Raw genomic sequence first — 13,563 nt, 5'->3', positions numbered from 1 at the left:
CTATTCCGAACGACAAAACAATCTGTCAAGGCTCATGCAACGATGCACTTACACCAGGATATTCCCAATCAAAGTCTACGCCGTCCAGACTCTCGTCCTTCAAGAACTTGACGACATTGTTGGCAAAAGTGTCGCGGTTAGCAGGCAACATTGCCTGGCGCAGAATGTCGTAGGTGGCGCTGCTACATTGCCGGTCCGCAGTCGCCTGTCCACTTCTGATCATGGAAAGCTGACTTTTGCATATCTTGCTCCGCAGGCCCCCGATACCGACTTCCCAGGCCTTCCCACGGATGGGCCAAACTATCTCAAGTTCCTGCAGCTCATCAAGGGCAAGCTTGGCGGGAAGTCGCTCTCGATCGCTGCGCCTGCTAGCTACTGGTATCTGAAACAGTTCCCTATCAAGGAGATGGTCAAATTCCTCGACTACATTGTGTACATGACCTACGATCTTCACGGTAAGAACTCGGCGGATTCCCTGTTAAGAACTGACCCTGAGAGCCCGTTGGCTAACTAATACTCGCAAAATCCAGGCCAATGGGATGCTGGCAACAAGTGGTCGGCGGACGGCTGCCCCGACGGCAACTGTCTGCGCTCCCACATCAACATGACCGAGACAACGCAGGTGCTGTCGATGATTACCAAGGCCGGCGTGTCCCCGTCCAAGATCTTTGTCGGCGAGTCCAGTTACGGTCGGTCGTTCCGCATGGCCAAGGCCGGTTGCGACGGGCCCATGTGCAAGTACACGGGCGACCGGCTCAACTCGGAGGCTGCGCCGGGCCGGTGCACCGTGACGCGAGGATACATCTCCAACGCCGAGATTGACAACATCCGCAAGACGTACGGCACCGTCAAGAGCTGGCACGACGCCCGATCCGATTCGGACCTCCTGGTGTACGACCGGTTCGAGTGGGTTGCGTACATGAGCGACGAGACCAAGTTGTCGCGCCGCAAGCACTGGGAGGGCTTCGGCTTTGCGGGCACCATCGACTGGGCAGTCGATCTGCAAAAGTTCACTGGGGACAGTCTCGAGGGGCTCAGCGGCGAGGACGAGGAAGGCGTGACGCCGCTCCCCAAGTGTGCCGACGTGGGCAAATACAACAAGCTCGAGGACGTTGAGAACAATATCAAGAGCATCCCGTTGCACTGCCGATCTGCGCACATGCTCAACGCCATGCAGAAGATCCTGTCCGATGCGCTCACAGGCTACGACAGGCTGCTTAGTGGCGGCTATGACGACAGCTTCAAGACATATGCGGACGTCGTCGTGGATGGATCCAAGCGGGCCGTCGAGGACTTCATGTACGAGAACGGCAAGGACTTCTTCACCTGCAAGGTCACCGAGACCATCGACAGCTGCAAGCACTGCAAGAACAATAACCCCCCTGACAACTACTGCCGGTATTGCGAGGATTTCGAGTAAGTAAATGCCTGATTTCTCTCACCCTGTCCCGTACCCGTAACCTCTTCACATCGTGGGACCGTCATCACCACCACCAGCATACTTCGAGGGCAGAGGTTGCAGTCTCCCTCTGAGGTACTCCTCTCTGAGTCGCAACTGATGCTAATACAGTGCATAGCTGTGGCTGGGCTGGAAATATCTGTAACCAGCCAGACGTGATCTGCTCAGGACACGAGTTCCGGTACAAGGACATGGACATGCCCTGCCCGCCTGACTACTCGATGCGGTCCGGGACCGGACCGACAGGCAGATACTGGCCGCAGACGACCAGGTGGACGCTGCGCTCAGGCAAGCAGGACGACTTCTACGGCGCCCTGTACAAGAGCACCGGCATCGACAAGGATAACATCCGGTGGACCGACGTGCACCACTGGACATGCGCCCCAACCAACTCCAAGGAGATATGCCAGAAGCGCAACTGGGACATCAACTTCCCCGTGCCCCACGGCTACGACCGCGAGGACGTGCTCGACCCAAAGGACGTCGTCGAGGGCGCGCGCAAGAACCTGACCGAGATCGGACCGGGTATCAGCAACGTGCTCGACGGCGTCAAGGCACAGACCTTTTTCGGGAGCGTAGACGACATTGTGGACGCCATGATTGTGCCCATTGTCATGGTTGAGGACGCCGTCGCCCAGATGGGCAAGGTCAAGGAGCTCGCCGACAAGATTGACGCACAGAAGCGCGAGATGATCATCATGGCTTTCCTGAGCGCCATCTTCTTCTTCGTGCCCGTCATGGGCGCCGTCGTCGGCGCCTTCACTTCACTGGCCAACGTCGCCCGCATCATGGCCCTGGTCGGCTCACTAGGCGGCGCGGGCCTCGACATCTACGACATTGTCAAGTCCGACAGCAACGACTTCCTCGCCATCTTTGGTCTCGTGCTCGCCCCGCTCGACATCCTCAGCGTCGCCAAAATCACCGAGGCCGCCTCGATCCGCCGCAACATGAAGGCGGACGACATCAAGGCGCTGGGCGAGGTGCCCAAGGCCCGCATGGACACTATTGAGCGCATCCGCGGAAACGGTGCTTGCAGGGCCAGCAGGTCCAGGGACTTGACGTTTGATGACTTGCAAATGAGTGGGCTGGACGGAAGAGAGTACGGCCTTGTGTTGACACCGGTCCCTTTCCAGGGCTGATTTGGCATTGTGACTGGGGGGAAACGGGGCACACGGGTTTTCTGCGACACTTCACCTGGCTGACGATGTGGCGATAGTAGTTCACGGTGACAATGTGGCGATGACAAGGATGCGGTTAGTGCTTGATAGTACGATTGGTGGACATCTATGTTCGTTTCATCATTATCGGAATAGCGCGCTCGATTTTGTGCTTCAACGACGGAGACGTTGGTGTCTTCACAGAGGTGGTCAAGCATTTCTCGCAAGCTACGTAGCAAGGGTACAGCTGCCCGTCTCCTTTGGGAGCACACTTTTGATGTTGCTTTCCTGTCTTGGGTATGTTGCGTTGTTGCTTACCACTGCGCGTAAGGTAAGATCAGTAAACTGGAGATCTAGGGAAGGAGGACCTTTCATACTTTGCGTTCAAGCCTGTGCTAGAAGGCGCTGGCGAGGCCATAATATGGGAGCTAAGTGTTCGGCCTTCGGAGCAGAAGTCGAGAGGATGTGGTGGAGCAAGACAGCCGATGTAGACTTATGTGCGAGGAAGTCGGATGTAGTGCGACGACTGGCTCATGTTCCTAAGATTCTGTGGTCGCCTGGCACGGGATGCGGCCCGGTTTCCAATGTATGGACGTTTTTTCTTTTTGCCGGGGGGGGGGGCCGAGAAATCAGAAATACTTGTAGCGATGAGACAAGATTTCGCATGTAAGTCATCATTACCTCGTCTTATGGAGACGACCGTCATGCAGCAGGTTGCATTGCAGGCGCAGTCCATGCGCGGGCTCACTGAGCTGGCAGTCACCTCTTACATTCTCCACAACACACATCTACTGACATGTAGAAGTGGAAAATGCGGACCACGAATCTGCTCATGGCCACCGGTCTAGGTGGCTGCGCCGCCTATTTCAAAATTGCCGAAGCTCGCACAGACTATGTCGATCTGCTCGAACGTATCTTCTGCCAATATCTGGGTGCAAAGCGGCTCATAGCCAGCCATACCATTGAGCTTCTACATATGGCATTGGTGGAGTAACTCTGGTGATGACCAAGAGGAGCCCTTGAAGCGACCCCAGGTCAAACTGTTGCATGGGCCAAGCTCCATCTCCACAAACACCATCATATATCAACAAGCCTTGGATTTCCCCAACAGTCCGCCCTGCAAGCTGAGGCAGTTTACCAATGAGATACTTTTTGGGGTGGGCCACTGCTCGTGAAAGCAACGAGGCAAGGGTGGGGAATGCTAGGCACGTGCAACGTCTAAAACGGAGTCATCGCCTCAATAACAAGCCGGACGCGCCGAAAAGGGGATCATGTCTAATTAGTCACTGACAAGCTCCGTGCAGGATTTGTCACTCGTCCAATTCACGCCATTCTTTTGGACCAGCAGTCTCACGTATTGCCAGGATGTATACAGACAGGAGTCATTGTTGTTCTCGATTGGTCGCATGGCTCAAAAAGACCGATATCGCCTTGCACCACACCCACGGTATACACACCTTGCAACGCCAATACGGAGATCCGCGGGGGGGCCGTGCCTTACAAGTCTTGCCTGATTGCCTGCTTGCTCGCGCGCTTAGCGCAGGCGCTGAGCCCCCGTTCTTGCACGCAGTTTATTCCAGGGGGGCCAGAGGTTTCGGGGGCGTGTTGGACAGCCCGTACACGCTGAGTCTGCCAGGGCTGCCGCAGATCTGGCTCGAGTCGCCGGGACACGGCACGTTGCACCGCGTCTGGTCGTCGGCGAGGCGCGTGCCGTTGCCGAGCCCGTTGCCGCAGTAGCAGTCTGTCCCGTTGGCGACGCCAAAGTAGCGGTACCGCGGCAGGCAGCCGCGGTGGCACTCGTCGAGCGTCATCCCGGCGAGGGTGAACCACTCGACGTCGCCCAGGTTGTGGCCCTCGCCGTCGAGGTAGCACCCGTGGGGCACGGAGGCGCGGTTCAGGTACGGCCGGAACCCTTCCTCGTCGCCGTACGAGTACACCTTGACCGCCACGCCGGCGGCTCCGGCGGCAGCGCCGCCGCACTGCGGGTACTCCTGGGCGTATCCCGAGCACGGGGTGGCGCAGAAGGTGTCGTCTAGCACGCGCTCCGCGTCGGGCTCGAGGTGCTCTGCGCAGAGGCACGTGTGACCGCCGAGGAGCGCGGCCATGTTTCCCAGATTCGGACCGAGGCCGTGGGCAGCACAATACTGGACGCAGTCTGGCGGTGAGAGAGTAGCATTCCCGGCGACGCTCACGGCTGTCGACACAGCGAGCGACGAGGCGGACACTGCCGTCGCCGGCACCCGCCAGCAGCCCGAGTCGGTGAAATGCAGAGCCCCCGGCGGCACCATTAGCGGAGGGCTGTACTGCCCGACACAGTAGGCCACGTTTGGGCTGAGCGATGCGGTGCAGTCCCTGTCCTGGGGGATAGCCGGGTTCAGTCTCCGCAACAGGTCGACCGTGATGCCGGACCTGCGGCAGATGGCGGCGCATGTGTCGTTGGCGGGGGCGACGACAGCCCATGCGCCACAGGAGCTGGTCAGCGTGCCTGGCGCGACCCCGGCAACGCCGGCAGGCACCGGTGCGACCTTGTCGTAGACACCACCGTCTCCGTTCCCTGTGCCGATACCTGGCACGCCAACCGACGTGTTGGAGGGCGTCCCGGGTGTGAAGGACCCGCCAGGCGACGAGAGGCAGATGACACTGCCGAGGATGCGGCGACTGGTCTGCAGATTACTGCAGAAGCGATCGATCCAGGGATTATAGGCCTTTATGGAGCCAAGCCGAAGAAGATTGAGGGCCTCGATAAGCAAGCACGACTCGTCATCCTTGACGTTGTGCACGTTGCACTTTGGCGGCACACAGAGGCGCTTGCCAGTAGCGATCTCGGCGCAAGCAGTAATGTTGGGATTGCCCGAAAAGAGGCTGGCGGACGAGACGTTATGGACCAGGGCCAGCGAGTCGCACGTATCGCCAGTAGCCGAGGTAATCCAGACGCCAGACGCACAGAAGGGCGGCGGCGTTGGGAGAGGTGTTGCGACGGGAGGCTGGGCCGTCGTCGGGATGCGCTGGGCACACTGCTTATTAACGTAGGCGGCTGCCTGTCCGTACCAGGCCGATGTGCCAAAGGCCGAGTAGGGGGTAGACTGCATCAGGCGTAGGCGGCCAGTGTAACAGGGCTGGCACAGCTCGTTGCGAGGCATCTTGTCGTAGTTGGCCTTGACTGTAAAGGCGTCAATGACGTCGTTACAGTAGCGGCCGGTTGCCGCGTCGAGGCTGCACGTCTCGTTGAGGCCAGCCCAGACATATCGGCCCTTTGCGGCCCCCGGGAGGCCGCTCGGCCACTGCAGCCGCGGGCAGAAACGCTCGACATTACGCACCCACGTCTGTACCGCCTCGAGGCACGACGGCGCGCACACGGCGTCCGTCACCGTCTTATTACCGGGGCTATTGCGGTACGCCACCTTGACAAAGTCGGCCGTATAGTCGTGGCAGAAGACGGTCGCAGCCAGCGACCGCTTACACCCAACCGGCATGGCCAGGGATGCCACCTGCTCTTCAGTATACAGCTTGTAGCCGGCAAAGGCAACAGTGTCGCCGCCGTCGGCGCGGCGGGTGAGCCCGGACGGCAGGCTCTGCTTGGCGCCGGCGATACTCAACCCCAGGATCCAGACGGCATCGTCCGGCAACTGCTGCTCGAGGAGGAGCAGCGTGTCCTGCAGGTCGTCGGCACAGCCCGCGTCGTGCATGTGCTCGGCAGTGTTGCCCAGGCTGTACAAGCCGGCGCCGACGACGTGCAGGCCGGACGAGCCCACGACGCGCAAGCCCGCGGCCATGGCACAGGTGCCGCCGCCGCCGCCGCCGCCGCCGCCACAGGCGGACTCGCCGTAGGCCGGATCCTGTGCAAAGTATGAGTTGGCGAACAGGCCGGGCGGGGCCGGGACGGGCTGGGACGGGGGCGTGATGGTGCGGAGGCCGGCGACGACGACGTTGCGGGCCTCGACGAGCTGTACCTGGTAGAGCGCGGCGTGGGCGACGGCCAGCCCGTAAAGCCACGTCGGCCCGCGCCGGCTCTCCACCAGCAGGCCCCGGCCCGCCCCGACGTCCAGCGCCGGAGCCGCGCCGGCGCTGTCGGCGTCGGCATCGGCATCGGCATCGGCAGCCCACAGCCACACGTTCTCCATGTATGCCGATGCCTCGGCCGTCACGTGCACCATGAGCGCCGCGCCGGCGCACTCGGCCGCGGACGCGCCCGGCCCGGCCAGGCACCGCTGCGCGTCCAGCCGCGTGCCGCGGCTCCCGCCCACCCGCACGTGCAAGTCCCACAGCCCGGCCGAGCCCTGCCCGCCCTGATGCACGTTCCACTCGAGCAGCACGGCCCCGGCGGCAGGGCCCTCGGATGTCAACGTCAGGCCCTGCAGCTCGACGATACCCTGCTCGCCCGGCTCGCCCACGCGCACCGCCGGCTGCGTGGCCGTCTGGTTGTTGAACCGGGCGCCCGCAGCCATGAGTTGCGGCCACGCCTGCCCGACCAGACGAGTCCCCACGGGCATCCGGAGCGTGTCCTCGAGCCGGTACACGCCGTAGGGCAGGTACACCACGGCCGACAGGTTGGCGGCCGTCCGCAGGATGGCGTTGAGCACCAGGTCGTCGCGCGTCTCGCCGTCCCCGTGGGCCCCGTGCTCTCGGGCGTCGAGCACCTGGTAGCCCCCGAGGTCGCCGTACGATGGTCGGTGCCGCGTGTACTGCGGCCCCTGCGGCAGTCCGCTGGTCGTGGCCGTGCTGCTGACGAGCGAGGCGTTGCGCACCGGCGCGGCGCTGGCCTCATTCGACGGCCACGCAGAGGCAAAGAGGTCATGGCCGTCGAGCATGTGGCCAATGTCATACCGCTCTATCTCCAGCCGGCCAGAGCTGGCCCCTCCAGCAAGGATGTCGCGGTGGCTAGTAGAATCCTGCACAAAGTGCTCGACGTTGGCAAAGCCCGTGTTGTATAGCATTATTCCGTGCCCCCGGGATCGCAGGCGTGCCTCGTTTACGGTTATCCCAATCACCGTGTCAAGCACTCTCATGTCGGTGATGGAGAATGACTCTGTCCCACGCAGATCACCATCGGCATCTTCATCGGTGGACGGGGAATTCTGGCGGTCGGCCAGGCCACAGGTCAGCATGTCGCTGTGTCAATAATGGCTCACTCGTGTAGAGCCTAAAAAGGTCTTCCCGAGGAACAGGAGAAGTAAAGACAAAGGTTAGTTAAAGAAAACAAGCAAACTCACTGAGCTAGTGCCGTTGCCCTCAGGATGGATGGCGACACCAATCTGGCAACCCGAGATGACGACGTCCAGCATTGTCGAAGATAGCGTCTCCCCACCCAGGACAGCGATGGCAGTCCTCGCCCCACTGATAATGATGCCACTGTATGTCACAGCCTGCTGGTTACCCAGCGCGATGCCGTACTGCCCGCCCACGAGCACCAGGTCTCCTAAGAACCCGCCAACGCCGTTCTCTACGTAGATGCCTGATGATAACTACGATGTCAGCTGACTGCAAAGAGGATGAGATCAAAAGTAAAAAAAAAAAAAAAAAAAAAAAGAAACTGCCACTCATATGAAATGCTTGGAGTTATTTGTAGTCTTTTGGCAGGAATAACGGGCATTGACACTCTCGATGACGACAAGGAAACTAAAGGCGGGGGCCAAAGTCGGGAGGGAATGGAGAGGGGCTTTTGGGGATATGATGGCACGCGAAGAGCTCCTCCGAGCCGTGAAAGGGATCCTGTACTCACCGACGTGTGTGGTGTTCGGGTGGCTGGCTCGATCGCCCATGTATATGTCCACGTTCTCGACAGACGACGCGTGCGCGGCCTGCCAGTGGATGCCCGCCATGTGCGCCTCGTGCGGCACGCCGCGCAGGTCGATCACCAGGTTGCGAATGCTGCGGTGGGAGTTGCTGCCGCTCCCGCCGCCGCCAATGTACCACTCGGCATTGCGGGTGGTGTAGGCGCTCGAGGTAATGACGCCAAGGCCCACGAACGAGCTGCTTCCCGCGATGACGGGGCGGTCTAGGGGCTGATGGGCCAGCACCACGTGGTCGGTTAGCCTTGCTCTATGGAGCCCGAGTCTCTATGGTCTTCTGCGCGCCATATCCGTGGCTGCAGCATAGTAAATAGGATTGGAATGGCCAAAGCCTTACATTTCCGAGAAGCTCCGTGTTCGGGAAGTGCACGATTGGGCTGGAGATGAGGTACATGCCGCTGGGGACGTATACTGTGGCGGGCCGGGTCGTCACACCTGCACATCGCGGTGTCTTGCAGCGTTCTCCGTCGGAGATGGCCCGGTTGAAGGCTTCTGTGTCGTCCGTTGTGCCGTCGCCTGCATGTCAAGCATGGCCGTGTAAGCGGATCTGAGAAGTGGGCAAGGGGGTGTATTAGAAAGGGTGGAAATGATCAGCTCACCCTTCGCGCCATAGTCCATCACGTTTCTCCAGACCTACGACAAGTTTAGCGAATAAGATCCAGGCGTCCAGTTTAGTGACGTTCATAAGATACGCCCGATTGAGCAAGGCAAGTTTGCCAATACTGACCTTGTACCCTTCCGGGGCAAACGGGGCTCTGCCGTTTTGCGAAATCGTCTCCATCCAGAACACTGGCTTGGCCGCTTGCCTCTTGGTGATGTTATCGGATGGGTCGCCGGCCGCGGAACCGGGTTCAATAATCTCATCGCCGTCAGCCCCCACAAACGTCCAGAGGCCATTGTCCGTTTGTATTGCCTGCCCAGGTGTGGCTGTGTCGTTCTTGCTCCCCTGCCACTTTTGTCGCAGCTCGTCACCGAGATCAAGGACCCCAGTGCCCAAAGCAGTACTCGCGATCTTGGCGACCAATTTGGCAGCCTCTGCAATATTGTCGGGAATGGTGTAAGTGCCCACATCACTAGTTGTACCGTTCAACGCTCTCTTGGTGCCGTGGCGCGCCCACAGAGTCGTGGTATTGCTAACGATATCCAGAGGAGGGGCAGGCTGCGTCTGTCCTTGTACCTCTGCTTTATTCGGACGTCGGTAGCGGATAGTGAGCGGGCTTCGCAGGATCTGGCCGTTCACGTCCCGGAGGACTGCCTGGGCCCTCGAAACGAGATCTTCGACGCTGCCCGCCCCAGTGGCATTGCTTGCCGTGCCATTGGTGGTGATGTTGCTCTGCCGTGCGTGGATGTGATAACTGTTGTGGATCGCATGGTGTTGATGATGGTTGTGCAAGGCAGCCACTGCACCGATGTTTGGTGTTGAAAAGAAGAGCGTGAGGCAGACCACAAGCGGCTTCATTGCGGAGACCATCGTGGTTCATGCATGAACTAGTTGTGAATCGTCTGCCACAGGGAGAAGCTCAGAGCTATCGTGAATTGATAAACCCATATAAGTAGGATAGTTCCTGCGGACGCGAGAACGCAACAAACTTGCAGCGGGGGCAACTGGTCAGAGCAGAACCACCAGATGCCAATCTTGCCAGAGGTTTGTGTCAGTGAGGTTTGGCATCCCTCCCATCCAAAGAGTGCGCATCCCAATGCACGGTCTCAGGTGCCAACGCGCCGCACCACCAGTCTCGGCCAGTTTCCGGGTTCCCGCCATGCAGAGTTATTGTCTTTCGAGGCCTGCATGTCTTGCGGATCGACGTAGCCGCGCGAACCTTGCCGACCTGGCCTTCGAGCTGGGATTGCCGGCCAACAACAAACCCCAGGCGGTAGGTCTACATCGCCACATCCGCGGCGAACAAAAGTTCCTCGCAGCGCCCCTCAGTTCGCCTGATGTTGGCCGGTGAAGCGAGGAAAACTCTGGATGTGGCCCAACATGGATTCACCCGGAGCTTTCTTGGCTTTCCTTCAACCCTCGGCATCTCCCGGCGGCCTGCAGCGGAACCGCGGATATGACTGTGAGCCAAAGATAAGACCCTGAACATGTATAGCCGTGTGGGGCGGAGCTAAACCCTGACCTGACAATGCACGCAGGGAATGGAGTGAATAATGACCCCTTGTCGCCCCCGGGGACGCCAATTTTGCGCGCGCATGCAGCCCTGTCTTCAGGGTTCATCTGAGGTACATCGAGGTACACGACGCAAAGCACTGGCCGGCCACGGGTGATGAACCGCGCCTCGATCCATTGTAATGCCGCGCCAAGCATCCCAGCGCCAACAGCTGAGTAACATGGGCAAAGCAAGCAGGCCCCACGAAACTCTATCATGTGATATTGAACAAATGCGCGACACGACCAACATCGCGAAAAAGGAAGGTAGTCCGTGTACCGGGCCCGGTGCCAAGAGAGCAACAGTAGGTCCCTGGCAACCAACTCTCGGAATGTGTTCCCCGTGGGAATGCATAAACCATTGGCAAGGGTCCGCCAAGTGAGCTGGTCGGTGATCAGGAATGGTCGCAGAATGAAGCTGCACTACATACATAGTATCAATTAGAAACTTCCCGGGATCTAACCTGTGACGGGCCGCTCTCCGGCCACGGATTGTGCTCCGTGTCGCAGCCGCTCTCGAATATCGTGGTTCCACTTTCAAGCCGCATACTATCGGCAGCGGCATGTGTTCTGGCGGCATGAGGCTTGCTTCCCTGTGGTACGAGGGGCCTGTCAGACCTCTGACGCATCACGACACCGCTCCTGTTGGTTGCAAAACTCTGCGCTGGCCAGTGGAACCCGTGTCCGCTGCCGACGCTCCCCCGGTCAGAGGTGAAGGGTTTTTGCGGTTTCCAGGACGGGAGAAGGGTGCTGCTGCAGCTTTGCTTGGCAGAAGGGTGCTGCTGCAGCTTTGCTTGGCAGAAGGGCCAGACTGGCAGGATTAGATCCACGTCTTCGGTCAGGCTTTGCCCCTTGAGTCTCAGAGAAATCAGAGCGTAGGGGTCCAGCGGCGGGCTTCCACATATAGGGTCCGGCGAGCCTGTAAGGAACAAGGCTCAGCAAGGCTTGTGAGAGCCATCATCCTGCCAGCGCTCGAGCTTTGGTGACCATTGTCAAGGCGCCATGAAGGCAACCAACCCGTTACTTCTCGCAGGCCTAATAGCCTGCACTCTGTTTGCGAAAATCAGCAGTGCTCAAGACTGCAGCAAGACCAAGCTCTGTGCCACGGGTTGCTGCAGCAAATTCGGCTTCTGCGGCACGACGGACGAGCACTGTGGCGAAGGTTGCCAGAGCACCTGTGACTTCGAGCTTGGCTGCCATGCCAGCAAGCCATGTGCCACAGGGTGTTGCAGCAAATTCGGGTTTTGCGGTCTTGGACCTGATTGTGAGTCGTGATCCTGTTCGGGAGACCTCGTCGAGTGGCACAACATCACTAATACGTGGCGTTAGTCTGCAGCCCCGAGAATTGCGTTTCCGGGTGTCAGTCTAAATCCTATTGTGACCCAGGAGGTTATGGGCCCGACTATGTCGAGATCGAAAAATGCCCCCTCAACGTCTGCTGTTCCAAGTTTGGGTACGTGAACACGGAATCAAGCAGCCTGGGCGGCACAAGCTAACCACTATCGACAGCTTTTGTGGAACGACAAGCGAGTTCTGCGCTGGAAAGGAAGTTGCGAGGCCTCAATGCTCCAGTGCCGGCCGGAAGGTCCAGCGCGTCATTGGCTACTTTGAGAGCTGGGCTCCGAAGCGCGCCTGTCAAGCCTTTCAACCTGAAGACATCCCTGTCGGCGTCTACTCGCATCTCATCTTCGCGTTCGCGGGTATCGATCCCGTCACTTTTGAGATCGTCCCTGGCTCTCCAGATGACATTGACCTATACCGACGAATTACGGCTCTGAAAAAGAAAGATCCAGACCTCAAAGTTCTCATCGCAGTCGGGGGCTGGGCATTCAATGATCCGGGCCCTACTGCAACGACTTTCTCAGACGTTGCGAGGTCTCCTACGAATCGAATCAGGTTCGCCCGGTCTGTCCTGAAATTCTTAATCACCTACGACTTTGATGGCGTTGACATCGATTGGGAGTATCCTGGCGCCGAAGACCGCTCCGGCCGGCCAGAGGACTTCAAGAACTTTCCCATCCTCATGTCGGATCTCCGCGAGGCGCTCGACATGTCGGGCAGAAACATCCTCACTCTGACGACACCTGTCTCCTACTGGTACCTTCAACATTTTGATATTGAGAGCCTCATCAAACCTGTCGACTTCTTTAACGTCATGTCCTACGACTTGCATGGCATTTGGGATAAAGGCAGCAAATGGCTTGGAGACTTCCTGAATGCCCACACCAACATGACCGAGATTACAGACTATCTCGACCTCTTCTGGCGCAATAACATTGACCCTGCAAAGATGACACTTGGCCTGGCGTTCTACTCTCGAACATTCACCGTCGCCGATCGGTCATGTACGACACCTGGGTGCAGGTTCGACTCCGGCGGCAATCCGGGTCCTTGCACGCGTGATACTGAGGGGGGCACGCTCTCTATTGCGGAAATCAGCGACTTGCTTCCCAAATCCTCCAAGCCCGTCATCGATGAGAAAGCCATGGTGAAGATGACAGTTGCGAATGGGAATCAGTGGATCGCCTACGACGACCTGGACACGTGGAAGCTCAAGATCGATGCGGCGAATCGGCTGTGCCTAGGAGGCGTCATGGTCTGGGCTGTGAGCCAGGACATACCGGGGACCGGCCAGTACTCGCGCGAGCTGCAGAAGGCTACGGGTTGGAAATCGGCCGCCGTCGGGTCCATAAGGGACGACTTTGAGGATCCTAATGCCCTGCTTACCATACATAGGCCGCAGTGCACGTGGACCGACTGCAACCAGAAGTGCCCCATCGTCGATGGTGCCCAATGGACGACTATCAAGCGGTCCGATCCAGACGGCGGCGGCGAGGCCATGATGGATAGCACAAACTGCGTTGCAGGCCAGTCTAATCGACTGCTGTGCTGCCCACCCCAGTTGCCTGCTTCCTTCGAATGCGGCTGGTACGAACACAACGGCGGCTGGTGCCACGGCGAGTGTCCTTCAGGCATGACCGAAGTTGGCTCCCTTTCCCAGCACTG

At 59.2% G+C, this 13,563-nt stretch overlaps 3 protein-coding genes across 3 annotated transcripts; 2 read left to right on the top strand and 1 right to left on the bottom strand.

The window, feature by feature from the left end:
* Window positions 1-34: 34 nt before the first annotated feature.
* Window positions 35-2,669, top strand: B0I36DRAFT_397093 (uncharacterized protein; the record flags this gene model as incomplete). Its single annotated transcript, XM_046161568.1, has 4 exons — window positions 35-455; window positions 531-1,333; window positions 1,370-1,416; window positions 1,578-2,669. The coding sequence occupies 4 exons, from the start codon at window positions 35-37 to the stop codon at window positions 2,596-2,598; spliced, it is 2,292 nt and encodes a 763-aa protein (XP_046006126.1). The 3' UTR covers window positions 2,599-2,669.
* A 1,518-nt stretch (window positions 2,670-4,187) lies between these two features.
* Window positions 4,188-9,876, bottom strand: B0I36DRAFT_369022 (pectate lyase superfamily protein-domain-containing protein; the record flags this gene model as incomplete). The annotated part of the gene is made up of 6 exons (XM_046159703.1): window positions 4,188-7,691; window positions 7,827-8,068; window positions 8,336-8,618; window positions 8,743-8,921; window positions 9,005-9,038; window positions 9,133-9,876. The coding sequence occupies 6 exons, from the start codon at window positions 9,874-9,876 to the stop codon at window positions 4,188-4,190; spliced, it is 4,986 nt and encodes a 1,661-aa protein (XP_046006125.1).
* A 1,683-nt stretch (window positions 9,877-11,559) lies between these two features.
* B0I36DRAFT_377935 (glycoside hydrolase superfamily) lies at window positions 11,560-13,407 on the top strand (the record flags this gene model as incomplete). The annotated part of the gene is made up of 4 exons (XM_046160615.1): window positions 11,560-11,821; window positions 11,887-12,010; window positions 12,067-13,162; window positions 13,294-13,407. The coding sequence occupies 4 exons, from the start codon at window positions 11,560-11,562 to the stop codon at window positions 13,405-13,407; spliced, it is 1,596 nt and encodes a 531-aa protein (XP_046006124.1).
* Window positions 13,408-13,563: the final 156 nt, after the last annotated feature.

The sequence above is a fragment of the Microdochium trichocladiopsis genome, assembly GCF_020744255.1.
Source record: "Microdochium trichocladiopsis strain MPI-CAGE-CH-0230 chromosome Unknown B0I36scaffold_12, whole genome shotgun sequence".
Classification (NCBI taxonomy): domain Eukaryota; kingdom Fungi; phylum Ascomycota; class Sordariomycetes; order Xylariales; family Microdochiaceae; genus Microdochium; species Microdochium trichocladiopsis.
This window is presented reverse-complemented; position numbering and strand designations above follow the sequence as displayed.